The sequence below is a fragment of the Bos indicus x Bos taurus genome, chromosome 10 (assembly GCF_003369695.1).
Source record: "Bos indicus x Bos taurus breed Angus x Brahman F1 hybrid chromosome 10, Bos_hybrid_MaternalHap_v2.0, whole genome shotgun sequence".
NCBI lineage: Eukaryota > Metazoa > Chordata > Mammalia > Artiodactyla > Bovidae > Bos > Bos indicus x Bos taurus.
Genome location: NC_040085.1, coordinates 37,256,283 through 37,268,458, shown reverse-complemented (window position 1 = coordinate 37,268,458; position 12,176 = coordinate 37,256,283). Strand labels below are relative to the sequence as shown.

Genomic DNA, 12,176 nt, shown 5'->3' with positions numbered 1-12,176 from the left:
ATTCATTGTAAGGACTGATGTTGAAGCTGAAACTCCAATCCTTTGGCCACCTGATGTGAAGAGCTGACTCACTGGAAAAGAACCTGATGCTGGGAAAGATTGAAGGTGGGAGGAGAAGGGGCCGACAGGATGAGATGGTTGGATGGCATCACTGACTCAATGGACATGAGTTTGAGTAAATTCCAGGAGTTGGTGGTGGACAGGGAGGCCTTGGGTGCTGCAGTCCATGGGGTCACAAAGAGTTGGACATGACTGAATGACTGAACTGAACTGCAAACCATATTGTAGAAGACTGTGATGACACATCTTGTACAATACATTCACATTTGAGCACACACACACAGGGCAAAAAAGGAAACACGTAGACTAAATGTTAGCTTTTTTCCTCTGGATAGTAAGATACACAATTTGATATTTTTATTTTTTAATGACCTATGACTGTATTTATAAAATATATAAAAACCATGAGTATTTTTTTTAATTGAGAAAAGTTAAGTGTAAGAAAAGACTTGGAAGGAAACCAAAATTTTAAACAGTAGTTGTCCTTCAGTGGTGGGATTAAAGGTAGTTGTGTGTGTGTGTGTGTGTGTGTGTGTGTGTGTGTGTATTTTTTCTATATTTTTCCTTACTGGGAAAATTATTATTCTCATTTCATTGGAAATAAAGACTTTATTTTTCAGCTTTGTTAAAAGCCTGATTCATAAATAGCTAGTTAACAAAGTACCAAGTAACTTATATAGTTGACAGACTTTTTAAAATTTTTATTTTCGTTTTTTTTTAGGCCAGAAATATACATACGGGAGAGTTGGCTGCAGTAAAAATTATCAAATTGGAGCCTGGTATGTATTAAAACTCTCAAAATAATTTTTGAACACTTTTCCCGGATATCCTTCCTTGTTTCCCTTCTTCCAAAAGAGTCTTTTTATGTTGTCAGGGCAGTAGGGTATCTCCAGTATGGTTGTATGAAATTCCATTGGAGGTTGTTCATGAAAGACAAATTTGATGCAGTAGTTTTGTTACTAAATAAAATTTGTAATATGCACATTCAAAAATTGAAAGACACCTTGACAATCTTAAGGTAATTTGCTTTTTAAGATTGTAGTGAAAATTTTAACTTCAGTTTTAGCTTTTATGATAATTTGATTAATAAAGTATTCATTGATTTGGGGGAAATATTTGGTGAAATTCAGGATAATTATATTTTATATGTCAGCCATTCCCTCACTCGTTGATATAGGTTTAATAATTCTGGCCTTAGCATAATGCTTTTTTTTTTTTAATATTTCTGTCAAAAGGCTGTTTGTTTTAAAATGTATTGAGTAATTTGCTTTGAAAATAAAACTACTATATAAAACTTGAAGCAATTTTTTATTTTGATATCCTAAAATTTTCTCTTTTTTAAAAATGTTATGTATTTATTGGCTATGCCGGGTCTTTGTTGCTGTGTGCAGGCTTTTTCTAGTTGCAGAGAGCATGGACTGCTCTCTAGTTGCGGTGTTCAGGCTTCTTATGGTGACTTCTCACGTTGCTGAGCACAGGCTCTAGTGTGCACGGGCTTAAGTAGTTGTGGCCAGCAGGCTCAGTTGTTGTGGCTCCTGGGCTCCAGAGCACGGGCTCAGTAGTTGTGGAGTACAGGCTTAGTTGCTCCAAGACATGTGGCGTCTTCCCAGACCATGGATCAGACCTATGTCCCTTGCATTGCAAGGCAGTTTCTTAACCCCTGGACCACCATGGAATCTCCTAAACATTTCTAAGGAGAGCATTAGTAACTTTCTTTTTTTTCTCCAGTTTCTTTTTTTTTTCTATACTGTGGTAAGGTACACGTAATATAAAATTTGCCATTCAAACCATTTTTAAGTGTATAAAATACATTCATTATGTTGTGTTACCAAAACAGTTATTCATTCCAGAATGCTTTTCATCTGCTAAAACTGAAATTCTATACTCATTAAAAAATAACTTCCCATTCCCATCTTTTTGGCAGCCCCTGGCAGCCAATATTATACTCATTCCAGAATGCTTTTCATCTGCTAAAACTGAAATTCTATACTCATTAAAAAATAACCTCCCATTCCCATCTTTCCAGCAGCCCCTGGCAGCCGACATTATACTTTTTTTTTGTCTCTGTGACTTTGATTATTCTGGGCATTCCCTATAAGTGAAATAACAGTATTTGTATTTTTGTTCCTGGTTTACTTCACTTAACCAAGTGAACCCAGGTCTCCTACATTGCAGGCAGACTCTTTACCAACTGAGCCACCAGGGAAGACCTTAACCAAGTGAAACAGTCCTCAAAGTTCATCCATGTCGTCTCATATGTCAGAGTTTTCATCCTTTTCAAGTCTGAATATTGTATTGTGTGTGTATACCACATTTTACTTATTCATTCACCTTTTGATGGGACACTTGGGCTGCTTCTACATTTTAGCTGTCGTAAGTAATGCTGCTATGAATGTGAGCATATAAATATTTCTTCAAGACCCTGCTTTCAGTGTTTTCAGTATATACCCAGAAGTGGTATTGTTAGATCATATGGTAATTATGTTTTTATTCTTTTTGAAGGACCATCATACTGTTTTCCATAGTGGCTGTACAATTTATATTCCTATCCATAATACACAAGTGTTCCAGTTTCTCCACCTGCTTTCTAATACTTGTAATTTTTCTTCTTTATTTTTATAGCAGCCACCCTAATGGATGTGAGGGGTATTTCATTGTAGGTTTTTTTGTTTTTTTGCATTTCCCTAAGGATTATTCATGTTGAGCATCTTTTCATGTGCATATTGACCACTTGTATATCTGCTTTAGAGAAATACCTACTCAAATCCTTTGCGCATTTTTTAATCAAGTTGTTTTCTGTTGTTGTTGACTTTTAGAAGTTCTCTGTACATTCTAATTAATCCTTTATCAGAAAAATGGTTTGTAAATATTTTCTCTCATTCTGTGGGTTGCCTTTTTACTCTGTTGATGGTGTCTGTAGATGCACAAAACAGTATAAATTTTCATGAAGTCCAGTCTGTGTATTTTTTCTTTAGTTGCCTTAGCCTTTGGTGTCATACTCAAGAAATTGTTGACAAATCCAATACATGAAGCTTTTGCCCTGTGTTTTCTTTGATGAAAGAAACAGTCTTAGGTCTTTATAGTCTTAGATCTTTGATCCATTTTGAGTTTATTTCTGTATACAGTGTTAGGTAAGGGTCCAGCTTCATTCTTTTGGCTATGGATATCCACTTTTCCCTAGTATCATTTGTTGAAAAAGCTGTCCTTCCCCATTGAATGGTCTTATTAGCAACCTTGTCAAAAGTCATTTGACTGTATGTGCGAAAGTTTGTTTCTGGACTGACTGTTGTATTCAGTTGGTCTGTATGTCTTTAGAGTGCCTGTATTACACTATTTTGATTTTAGTAGCTTTGTAGTAAGTTTTGAAATCAGGACGTGTGAGTCATCAGTTTTGTACTTCTTTAATATTATTTTGGCTCTTCAAGGTCCCCTGAGATTCCATATAAATTTTGGGGTGGGTTTTTCTATTTTGACAAAAAAGTTTATTGTAATGAGGAGTAATGCTTTTTGACCAGGTGGGCATTCACTTGCTGCTTCATAAAGTTAAACATTGTAGAATAATGGTGTGACCATAATTACGCCAACCAGTTTCTTAATTTGCACAATTAAAATGGTTTTACATTTGAAATACAGTATTTTGATCATTGTGTCTATGGTTCATTATGGAGAAATTACTGAGGTAACATGCGGCATCACTTTAAAAACAAAGTTTCAGATAGGACACAGTATCCTTTTTTCCCTGGAGAATAATAATCTATAATAATACTCTTTTAGAGTCCTCTTACTAAGTTCCACCTAATAAGTGTAAAATAATCTCCAAAATGTCATTAGTACACATTAGAAGAGAATATAACAGAATTATGCATGCATTTGCCTCTTCTTGGGTTACTTGAGCAAATAAATATTCAAGTTGCATTCACGAAACATTTACAGTCCAGATAATGAATGGGCTGAATTTGCAGAGGAAACAAAGATGTTTATCCCTTCTCTGCCTTGAACAAGTAGACTGAGCTCATAGCGCAGTTTCACTTATTTGACTTAGGGGTATATCCTACTTTTGATTATAATTCAGGTCATGAATTAATGAGTATGTTTTTAAAATCCTATAATTCTGACTTCTCAACAAACCTTGAAAAAGAAAGCATACCATTATGTGATGTAGTTATTTAACACATAAGGATTAGTTGCTGGGTTCATAAATTAAGGCTCTGAAAGATTGGAATTTCTTACTTCTTGGCTTTAAAGTTGCTGCCTTTGTGTTCAAGTTCACTCATATACAGAGACTGACTAATGTTTAAATTCTCGCCCCCAAAAAGAATAACATAGAAGTCCAGTAAATTCTTGATTTGATGTGATTTCAATGTTTGGCCATTTTAATATTCTTTTAATTACTTACTTACGCTTTGTTCAGTTCTATCAGGTTGTCTTTTTTATTTATTTAAAATTTTTTATTTTTAATGCAATTTTTAAAGATTACACCACATTTACAATTATTGCAAAATATTGGCTATATTCCCCATGCTATACAATACACCTTTGTAGCCTAACTTATACCCGGTGGGCTTCCCTGGTGGCTCAGTGGTAAAGTGTCTGCCCACAATGCGGGAGACCCGGGTTCTATCCCTGAGTTGAGAAGATCCTCTGGAAAAGGACATGGCAACCTACTCCAGTATTCCTTGCCTGGAAAATTCCATGGGTGGAGGAGCCTGGTGGGCTATAGTCCGTGGGGTTACAAAGAGTCAGACACAACTGAATGACTTCACTTCACTTTTATACCCAGCAGTTTATACCTCCCACTCAACCACCCCTATATTGCCACCCCGCTTTGGTAACCATTAGTTTGTCCTCTGTATCTGTGTGTCTGCTTCTTTTTTGTTATATTCAATAGTTTGTTTTATATTTTAGATTCCACATATATGTGATGTACAGTATTGGGCTTTCTCTGTCTGACTTATTGCACTTAGCCTAATGCCCTCCAGTCCATCAATGTTGCTGCAAATGGCAAGATTTCATTCTTTTTCATAACTGAATAGTATTCTTGTGTGTATGTGTTTATACACATACCCTATATCTTCTTTATCCATTCATCTGTTGGTGGACACTTAGGTTGCTTCCATATCTTGACTTCTATGAACGTTGGGGTACATGTATCTCTTCAAATTAGTGTTTTAGTTTTTTGGAGATATATCCAGGAGTGGAATTGCTGAGTTACATAGTAGCTGTATTTTTAGTTTTTTGAGAAACCTGTTTTCCATAGTGGCTGCACCAGTTTACATTTCCACCAACAGTGTATGGGGTTCCTTTTGTCCACATCCTTGCCAACATTTGTTATTAGCATTCTTTTTTATGATAGCTCTTCTAAGAGGTGTGCAGTGATATCTCAAGTGGTTTTGATTTGTACCTCCCTGATGATTATTGATATTGAGCATCTTTTCATGTGTTTATTGTCCATCTGCATATCCTCTTTGGAAAAATGTCTGTTCAGTTCTTCTTCCCATCTTTTAATTGGGTTGTTTGCTTTTTTGATGTTGACTTGTATGTGCTGTTCATATATGTTGGGTATTGATCCCTCATTGGTCATATCATTTGCATATATTTTCTCCTATTCAGTAGGTTGTCTTTTCATTTTGTCATTGGTTTCCTTTCCTATTCAAAAGCTTTTATGTTTAATTAGGGAAAAGAATAGATGCATATAATGAAGGTTAAAAGTATTTAACAAAGAGTCAGAAAGTATAAAGAACAGCCAGAGATGAAGAATACAGTAACTGAATGAAAAAATCGCTGGAAGTAATAAAGAGTAGAAAAGTAGAAAGAATAAACAGTAGGTTAAATGATACAGAGGAATGGATCAGTGAGCTGGAAGACAGAGTATTGGAAATCACTACTGCTGAAAGAAAAAAGAATGAAAGGAAATGAGGACCAGCTTGGTGAATTACAGTCCATAGGGTCACAAAGACTTGGACACACTGAAGGGACTTAGCACACACACAGGAAACCTATGGGACAACATCAAGTGCAGTAATATTTGCACTGTAGGAATCCCAAATTATTGGAGGCATTAAAGTTAAAAGCTTCCTAACCTGGGGAAGGAAACAGTCACCTAAGTCCAGGAAGCACAGAGTCCCATACAGAATTGACCCAGAGAGGAACACGCCAAGACACATTGTAATTTAAATGGCAGAAATTAAAGGTAAATAGAGAAGAGAATGGGCTTCCCTGGTAGCTCAGCTGGTAAAGAATTCACCTGCAATGCAGGAGACCCCGGTTTGATTCCTGGGTCAGGAAGATCCCCTGGAGAAGGGATAAGCTACCCACTCCAGTATTCTTGGGCTTCCCTGGTGGCTAGCTGGTAAGCCTGCAGTTTGGGAGACCTGGGTTCAATCCCTGGGTTGGAAAGATCCCCTGGAGAAGGGAATAGCTACCCACTCTGGTATTCTGGCCAGGAGAATTCCATGGACTGTATGGTCTGTGGGGTTGCAAAGAGTCGGACAAGAGTGAGCAACTTTCACTTTCAGAGAAGAGACTATTAAAAACAGCAAGGGAAAAGCAACAAATAACATACAAGGGAACTCCCATAAGGCTATCAGCTAATTTTTCGGCAGAAACTCTGCAGACCAGAAGGTAGTAACATGGTTTATTTAAGGTAATGAATAAGAAAAATGTACAACCAAGAATACTATATTTAACAAGTCTTTCATTCACATTTGATGGAGAAGTCAAAGCTTTGCATGTGTGTTCAGTCATGTCCAATTCTTTGGGACCCCATGGACTATAGCCTGCCAGGCTCCTCTGTCCATGGAATTTTCCAGGCAAGAATACTGGAGTGGGTTGCCATTTCCTATTGCACGGGATCTTCCTGACCCAGGATCAAACCCACATCTCCTAAGTCTCCTGCACTGGCAGGCAGATTGTTTACCACTGTGCCACCTGGGAAGACTTACAGGCAAGCAGAAGCTAAGAGTTCAGCACCACCAAACCAGCCTTACAACGAATGGTAAAGGAACTTATCTAGGTTTAAAAAAAAAAAAAAAAGGACACAACTAGGAACAAAAAATTATTTGGAAAGCTCACCAGTAAAGGCAAACATATAGTAAAGGTAGGAAATCATCCATACACAAAACTAGTAGGAAAGTTAGAAGACAAAAGTAGTAAAATCATCCATATCCACAATAAGCAGTTAAGGGATTCATGAAACAGATGTAAAATGTGATATCAAAGACAGTAATCATGAAGGGAGGAGAGTCAAGTGCAGGGTTTTTAAATTGCATTTGAAACTAAGAGATGAACAACTTAAAACAATCATGTATATGCATAGATTGCTATACAAAAGCCTCATGGTAACCTCAAACCAAAAATCTTTTATAGATATACACACAAAAAAAGAAAAAGGAATTGAAACACAACACTGAAATAGTTTTCAAAGCACAAGAGGAAAGAAGAAGAAGGGGAGGCGGAAATGACCTACAAAATTAAATCTAAAACAATTAGCAAAATGGCATTAAGAACACATATATCAATAATTACCTTAAATGTAAACAGACTAAATTCTCCAACCAAAAGACATTGACTGGCTGAATGGGTATAAAACAAGACCCACATATAAAACAAGACTCCTATGAGAGACTCTAGATGTAAAGATACATAAAGACTGAAAATGGGAGGATAGAATAAGTTATTCCATGCAAATCCAAATCCAATAGGCAAAACACTCTCTGACATACATCACAGCAGGATCCTCTATGACCCACCTCCCAGAATATCGGAAATAAAAGCAAAAATAAACAAATGGGACGTAATTAACCTTAAAAGCTTCTGCACATCAAAGGAAACTATCAGCAAGGTGAAAAGACAGCCTTCAGAATGGGAGAAAATAATAGCAAATGAAGCAACTGACAAACAACTAATCTCAAAAATATACAAGCAACTCCTACAGCTCAACTCCAGAAAAATAAATGACCCAATCAAAAAATGGGCCAAAGAACTAAATAGACATTTCTCCAAAGAAGACATACAGATGGCTAACAAACACATGAAAAGATGCTCAACATCACTCATTATCAGAGAAATGCAAATCAAGACCACTATGAGGTACCATTTCACACCAGTCAGAATGGCTGCTATTCAAAAGTCTACAAATAATAAATGTTGGAGAGGGTGTGGAGAAAAGGGAACCCTCTTACACTGTTGGTGGGAATGCAAACTAGTACAGCCACTATGGAGAACAGTGTGGAGATTCCTTAAAAAACTGGAAATAGAACTGCCTTATGATCCAGCAATCCCACTGCTGGGCATACACACTGAGGAAACCAGAAGGGAAAGAGACACGTGTACCCCAATGTTCATCGCAGCACTGTTTATAATAGCCAGGACATGGAAGCAACCTAGATGTCCATCAGCAGATGAATGGCTAAGAAAGCTGTGGTACATATACACAATGGAGTATTACTCAGCCATTAAAAAGAATTCATTTGAATCAGTTCTAATGAGGTGGATGAAACTGGAACCTATTATACAGAGTGAAATAAGCCAGAAGGAAAAACACCAATACAGTATATACTAACGCATATATATGGAATTTAGAAAGATGATAACAATAACCCTGTGTACGAGACAGCAAAAGAGACACTGATGTATGGAACAGTCTTATGGACTCTGTGGGAGAGGGAGAGGGTGGGAAGATTTGGGAGAATGGCATTGAAACATGTAAAATATCATGTATGAAACGAGATGCCAGTCCAGGTTCAATGCACGATACTGGATGCTTGGGGCTAGTGCACTGGGACGACCCAGAGGGATGGTATGGGGAGGGATGAGGGAGGAGGGTTCAGGAAGGGGAGCACATGTATACCTGTGATGGATTCATTTTGATATTTGGCAAAACTAATACAATTATGTAAAGTTTAAAAATAAAATAAAATTTAAAAAAAATAAATAAAAGCTAACCAAAGATCAAAAAAAAAAAAAAGAAAGAAAGCCAGAGGAGCAATATTTATGTCATACAAAATAGACTTTAAAGACTGTTCCAGGAGACGAAGAAGGATACTACATAATGATCAAGGTATAAATATAAGAAGATATAATAATTGTAAATATCCATTCACCCACCACAGAAGCACTTAAATATATGTTAAATATTAGCAGACATAAAAGGAAAAATCAACAGTGACACAGTAATAGTAGGAGACTTTACCTTCCCCCCTGCCAACTTTCATCAATGGAAAGATCATCCATATAGAAAATCAAACAGGCCTTCAATGACACATTAGACCAAATGGTCTTAATTGACATATAGAGAGCATTTCATCTGAAAGCTACAGAATACACATTGTGGTGCACATGGAACATCTCCCAGGATAGAGCACGTGCATGGCTGCAAAACATGCCTTGGTAAATTTCAGAAAATTAAAAAAGTATCAAGCATCTTTTCCAACACTATGAGACTAGAAATCAACTATATGGGGAAAAAACAACAACTGCAAAAACAGGGACACATGGAAGCTAAACAGCATGCTACTAAAACAGCCAGTGGACTACTGAAGAAACCAAAGAGGAAATTAAAAATTACCTACGGACAAAAATGAAAACAGGGTGATCCAAACCTATGGAATAGAGCAGAAGCATGTCTAAGAGGATGCTGTTTACTCTTTAAAAATATTGACTTTTCAAATGTTTTAAAAGTTTTCTTCAATTTGTCTACTATCTTTGTACTCTGTTTATGGTACTTTTCTGTGTGGAAGTTTTTTTTTCCTTTTAGGTAAATTTGGCAGTTCTCCTTTATTCCTCTCTTTCTCATATATAGGCTTTTTCTTCTAGTCGGCTCTAGAGCTATTTCACACAGTTTCTTCTAGTTTTTTCCTTTCTCGTACACCCTCCAACACTTAAATGTTTGCTGCATCAGGGACAGTTTTGTCCTAAGGTGTGAAGAAGAGCTTTAAGTACACTTCAGTCACTCATTCATGTCCAACTCTCTGCGACGCCATGAACTGCAGCACTCCAGGCCTCCCTGTCCATCACTAACTCCCAGAGCTTACTCAAACTCATGTCCATTGAGTCGGTGATGCCATCCAACCATCTCATCCTCTTTCGTCCCCTTTTCCTCCCGCCTTCAATCTTTCCCAGCATCAGGGTCTTTTCCAGTGAGTCAGTTCTTTGCATCAGGTGACCAAAGTATTGGAGTTTCAGCTTCAGCATCAGTCCTTCCAATGAATATTCAGGACTGATGTCCTTTAGGATGCACTGGTTGGATCTCCTTGCAGTCCAAGGGACTCTCAAGAGTCTTCTCCAACACCACAGTTCAAAAGCATTGGTTCTTTGACAATCAAGCTTTCTTTATAGTTCCAACTCTCACATCCATACATGACTACTGGAAAAGCCATAGCTTTGACTAGACGGACCTCTGTTGGCAAAATAATGTCTCTGCTTTTTTGTATGCTGTCTAGGTTGGTCATAGCTTTTCTTCCAACGAGTAAGCATCTTTTAGTTTCATGGCTGCAGTCACCACTGCAGTGATTTTGGAGCCCACAAAAAAAAAGTTTCTCACTGTTTCCATTGTTTCCCCATCTATTTGCCATGAAGTGATGGGACCAGTTGCCGTGATCTTAGTTTTCTGAATGTTGAGTTTTAAGCCAACTTTTTAAACTCTCCTCTTTGACTTTCATGAAGAGGCTCTTTAGTTCTTCGCTTTCAGGCATAAGGGTGGTGTCATCTGCATATCTGAGGTTATTGATATTTCTCCCAGCAATCTTGATTCCAACTAGCTTCATCCAGCCCAGCATTTCACATGATGTACTCTGCATAGAAGTTAAATGTTCAGGGTGACAATATATAGCCTTGACATACTCCTTTCCCAATTTGGAATCAGTCTGTTGTTACACGTCCGGTTCTAACTGTTGCTTCTTGACCTGCATACAGATTTCTCAGGAGGCAGGTCAGGTGGTCTGGTATTCCCATCTCTTTAAGATTTTTCCACAGTTTATTGTGACCCACACAGTCAAAGGCTTTGACATAGTCAATAAAGCAGAAATAGATGTTTTTCTGGAATTCTCTTGTCTTTTCAATGATCCAGTGGATGTTGGCAGTTTGATCTCTGGGTCCTCTGCCTTTTCTAAATCCAACTTGAACATCTGGGAGTTCACGGTTCACGTACTGTTGAAGCCTGGTTTGGAGAATTTTGAGCATTACTTTGCCAGCATATGAGACGAGTAGAATTGTGCAGTAGTTTGAACATTCTTTGGCATTGCCTTTCTTTGGGATAGGAATGAAAACTGACCTTTTCCAGTCCTATGGCCACTGCTGAGTTTTCCAAATTTGCTGGTATATTGAGTGCAACACTTTGACAGCATCAACTTTTACGATTTGAAATAGCTCAACTGGAATTCTGTCACCTCCACTAGCTTTGTTTGTAGTGGTGCTTCCTAAGGCCCACTTGACTTCACATTCCAGGATGCCTGGCTTCAGGTGAGTGATCACACCATCATGGTTATCTGGGTCATGAAGATCTTTTTTGTACAGTTCTTCTGTGTATTCTTGCCACCTCTTCCTAATATCTTCTGCTTCTGTTAGGTACCTACCATTTCTGTCCTTTATTTTGCCCATCTTTGCATGAAATGTTCCCTTGGTATCTCTAATTTTCTTGAAGAGATCTCTAGTCTTTCCTATTCTATTGTTTTCCTCTCTTCCTTTGCATTGATCACTGAGGAAGGCTTTCTATCTATCCTTGCTATTCTTTGGAACTCTACATTCAGATGGGTATATCTTTCCTTTTTTCCTGTGCCTTTAACTTCTCTTCTTTTCACAGCTGTTTGTAAGGCCTCCTCAGACAACGCTTTTGCCTTTTTGTATTTGTTTTTCTTGGGGATGATCTTGATCACTGCCTCCTGTATGGTGTTATGAACCTCCGTCCATAGTTCTTAGGCACTCTATCAGATTTAATCCCTTGAATCTATTTGCCACTTTCACTATATAATTGTAAGGGATTTGATTTAGGTCATACCTGAATGGTCTAGTGGTTTTCCCTACTTTTCTGAATTTTGCAGTAAAGAGTTCATGATCTGTACCATAGTCAGCTCCCGGTCTTGTTTTTGCTGATTGTATAGAGCTTCTCCATCTTCCGCTGC

General features: G+C 37.6%; 1 protein-coding gene across 4 annotated transcripts in view; it reads left to right on the top strand.

Annotated features, from left to right (window-relative positions):
• The window catches only part of MAP4K5 (mitogen-activated protein kinase kinase kinase kinase 5), a 127,146-nt gene that overhangs the window by 27,277 nt on the left and 87,693 nt on the right, over positions 1-12,176 (top strand). For all 4 annotated transcript variants that reach the window (XR_003513081.1, XM_027553710.1, XM_027553708.1 and 1 more), the window contains exon 3: positions 782-839. Coding sequence is in view for 3 of the 4 variants with exons in the window: in XM_027553710.1 (XP_027409511.1) it covers positions 782-839 (58 nt within the window). In the remaining variant the exon portion in view is untranslated. The remainder of the gene's footprint in view (positions 1-781; positions 840-12,176) is intronic.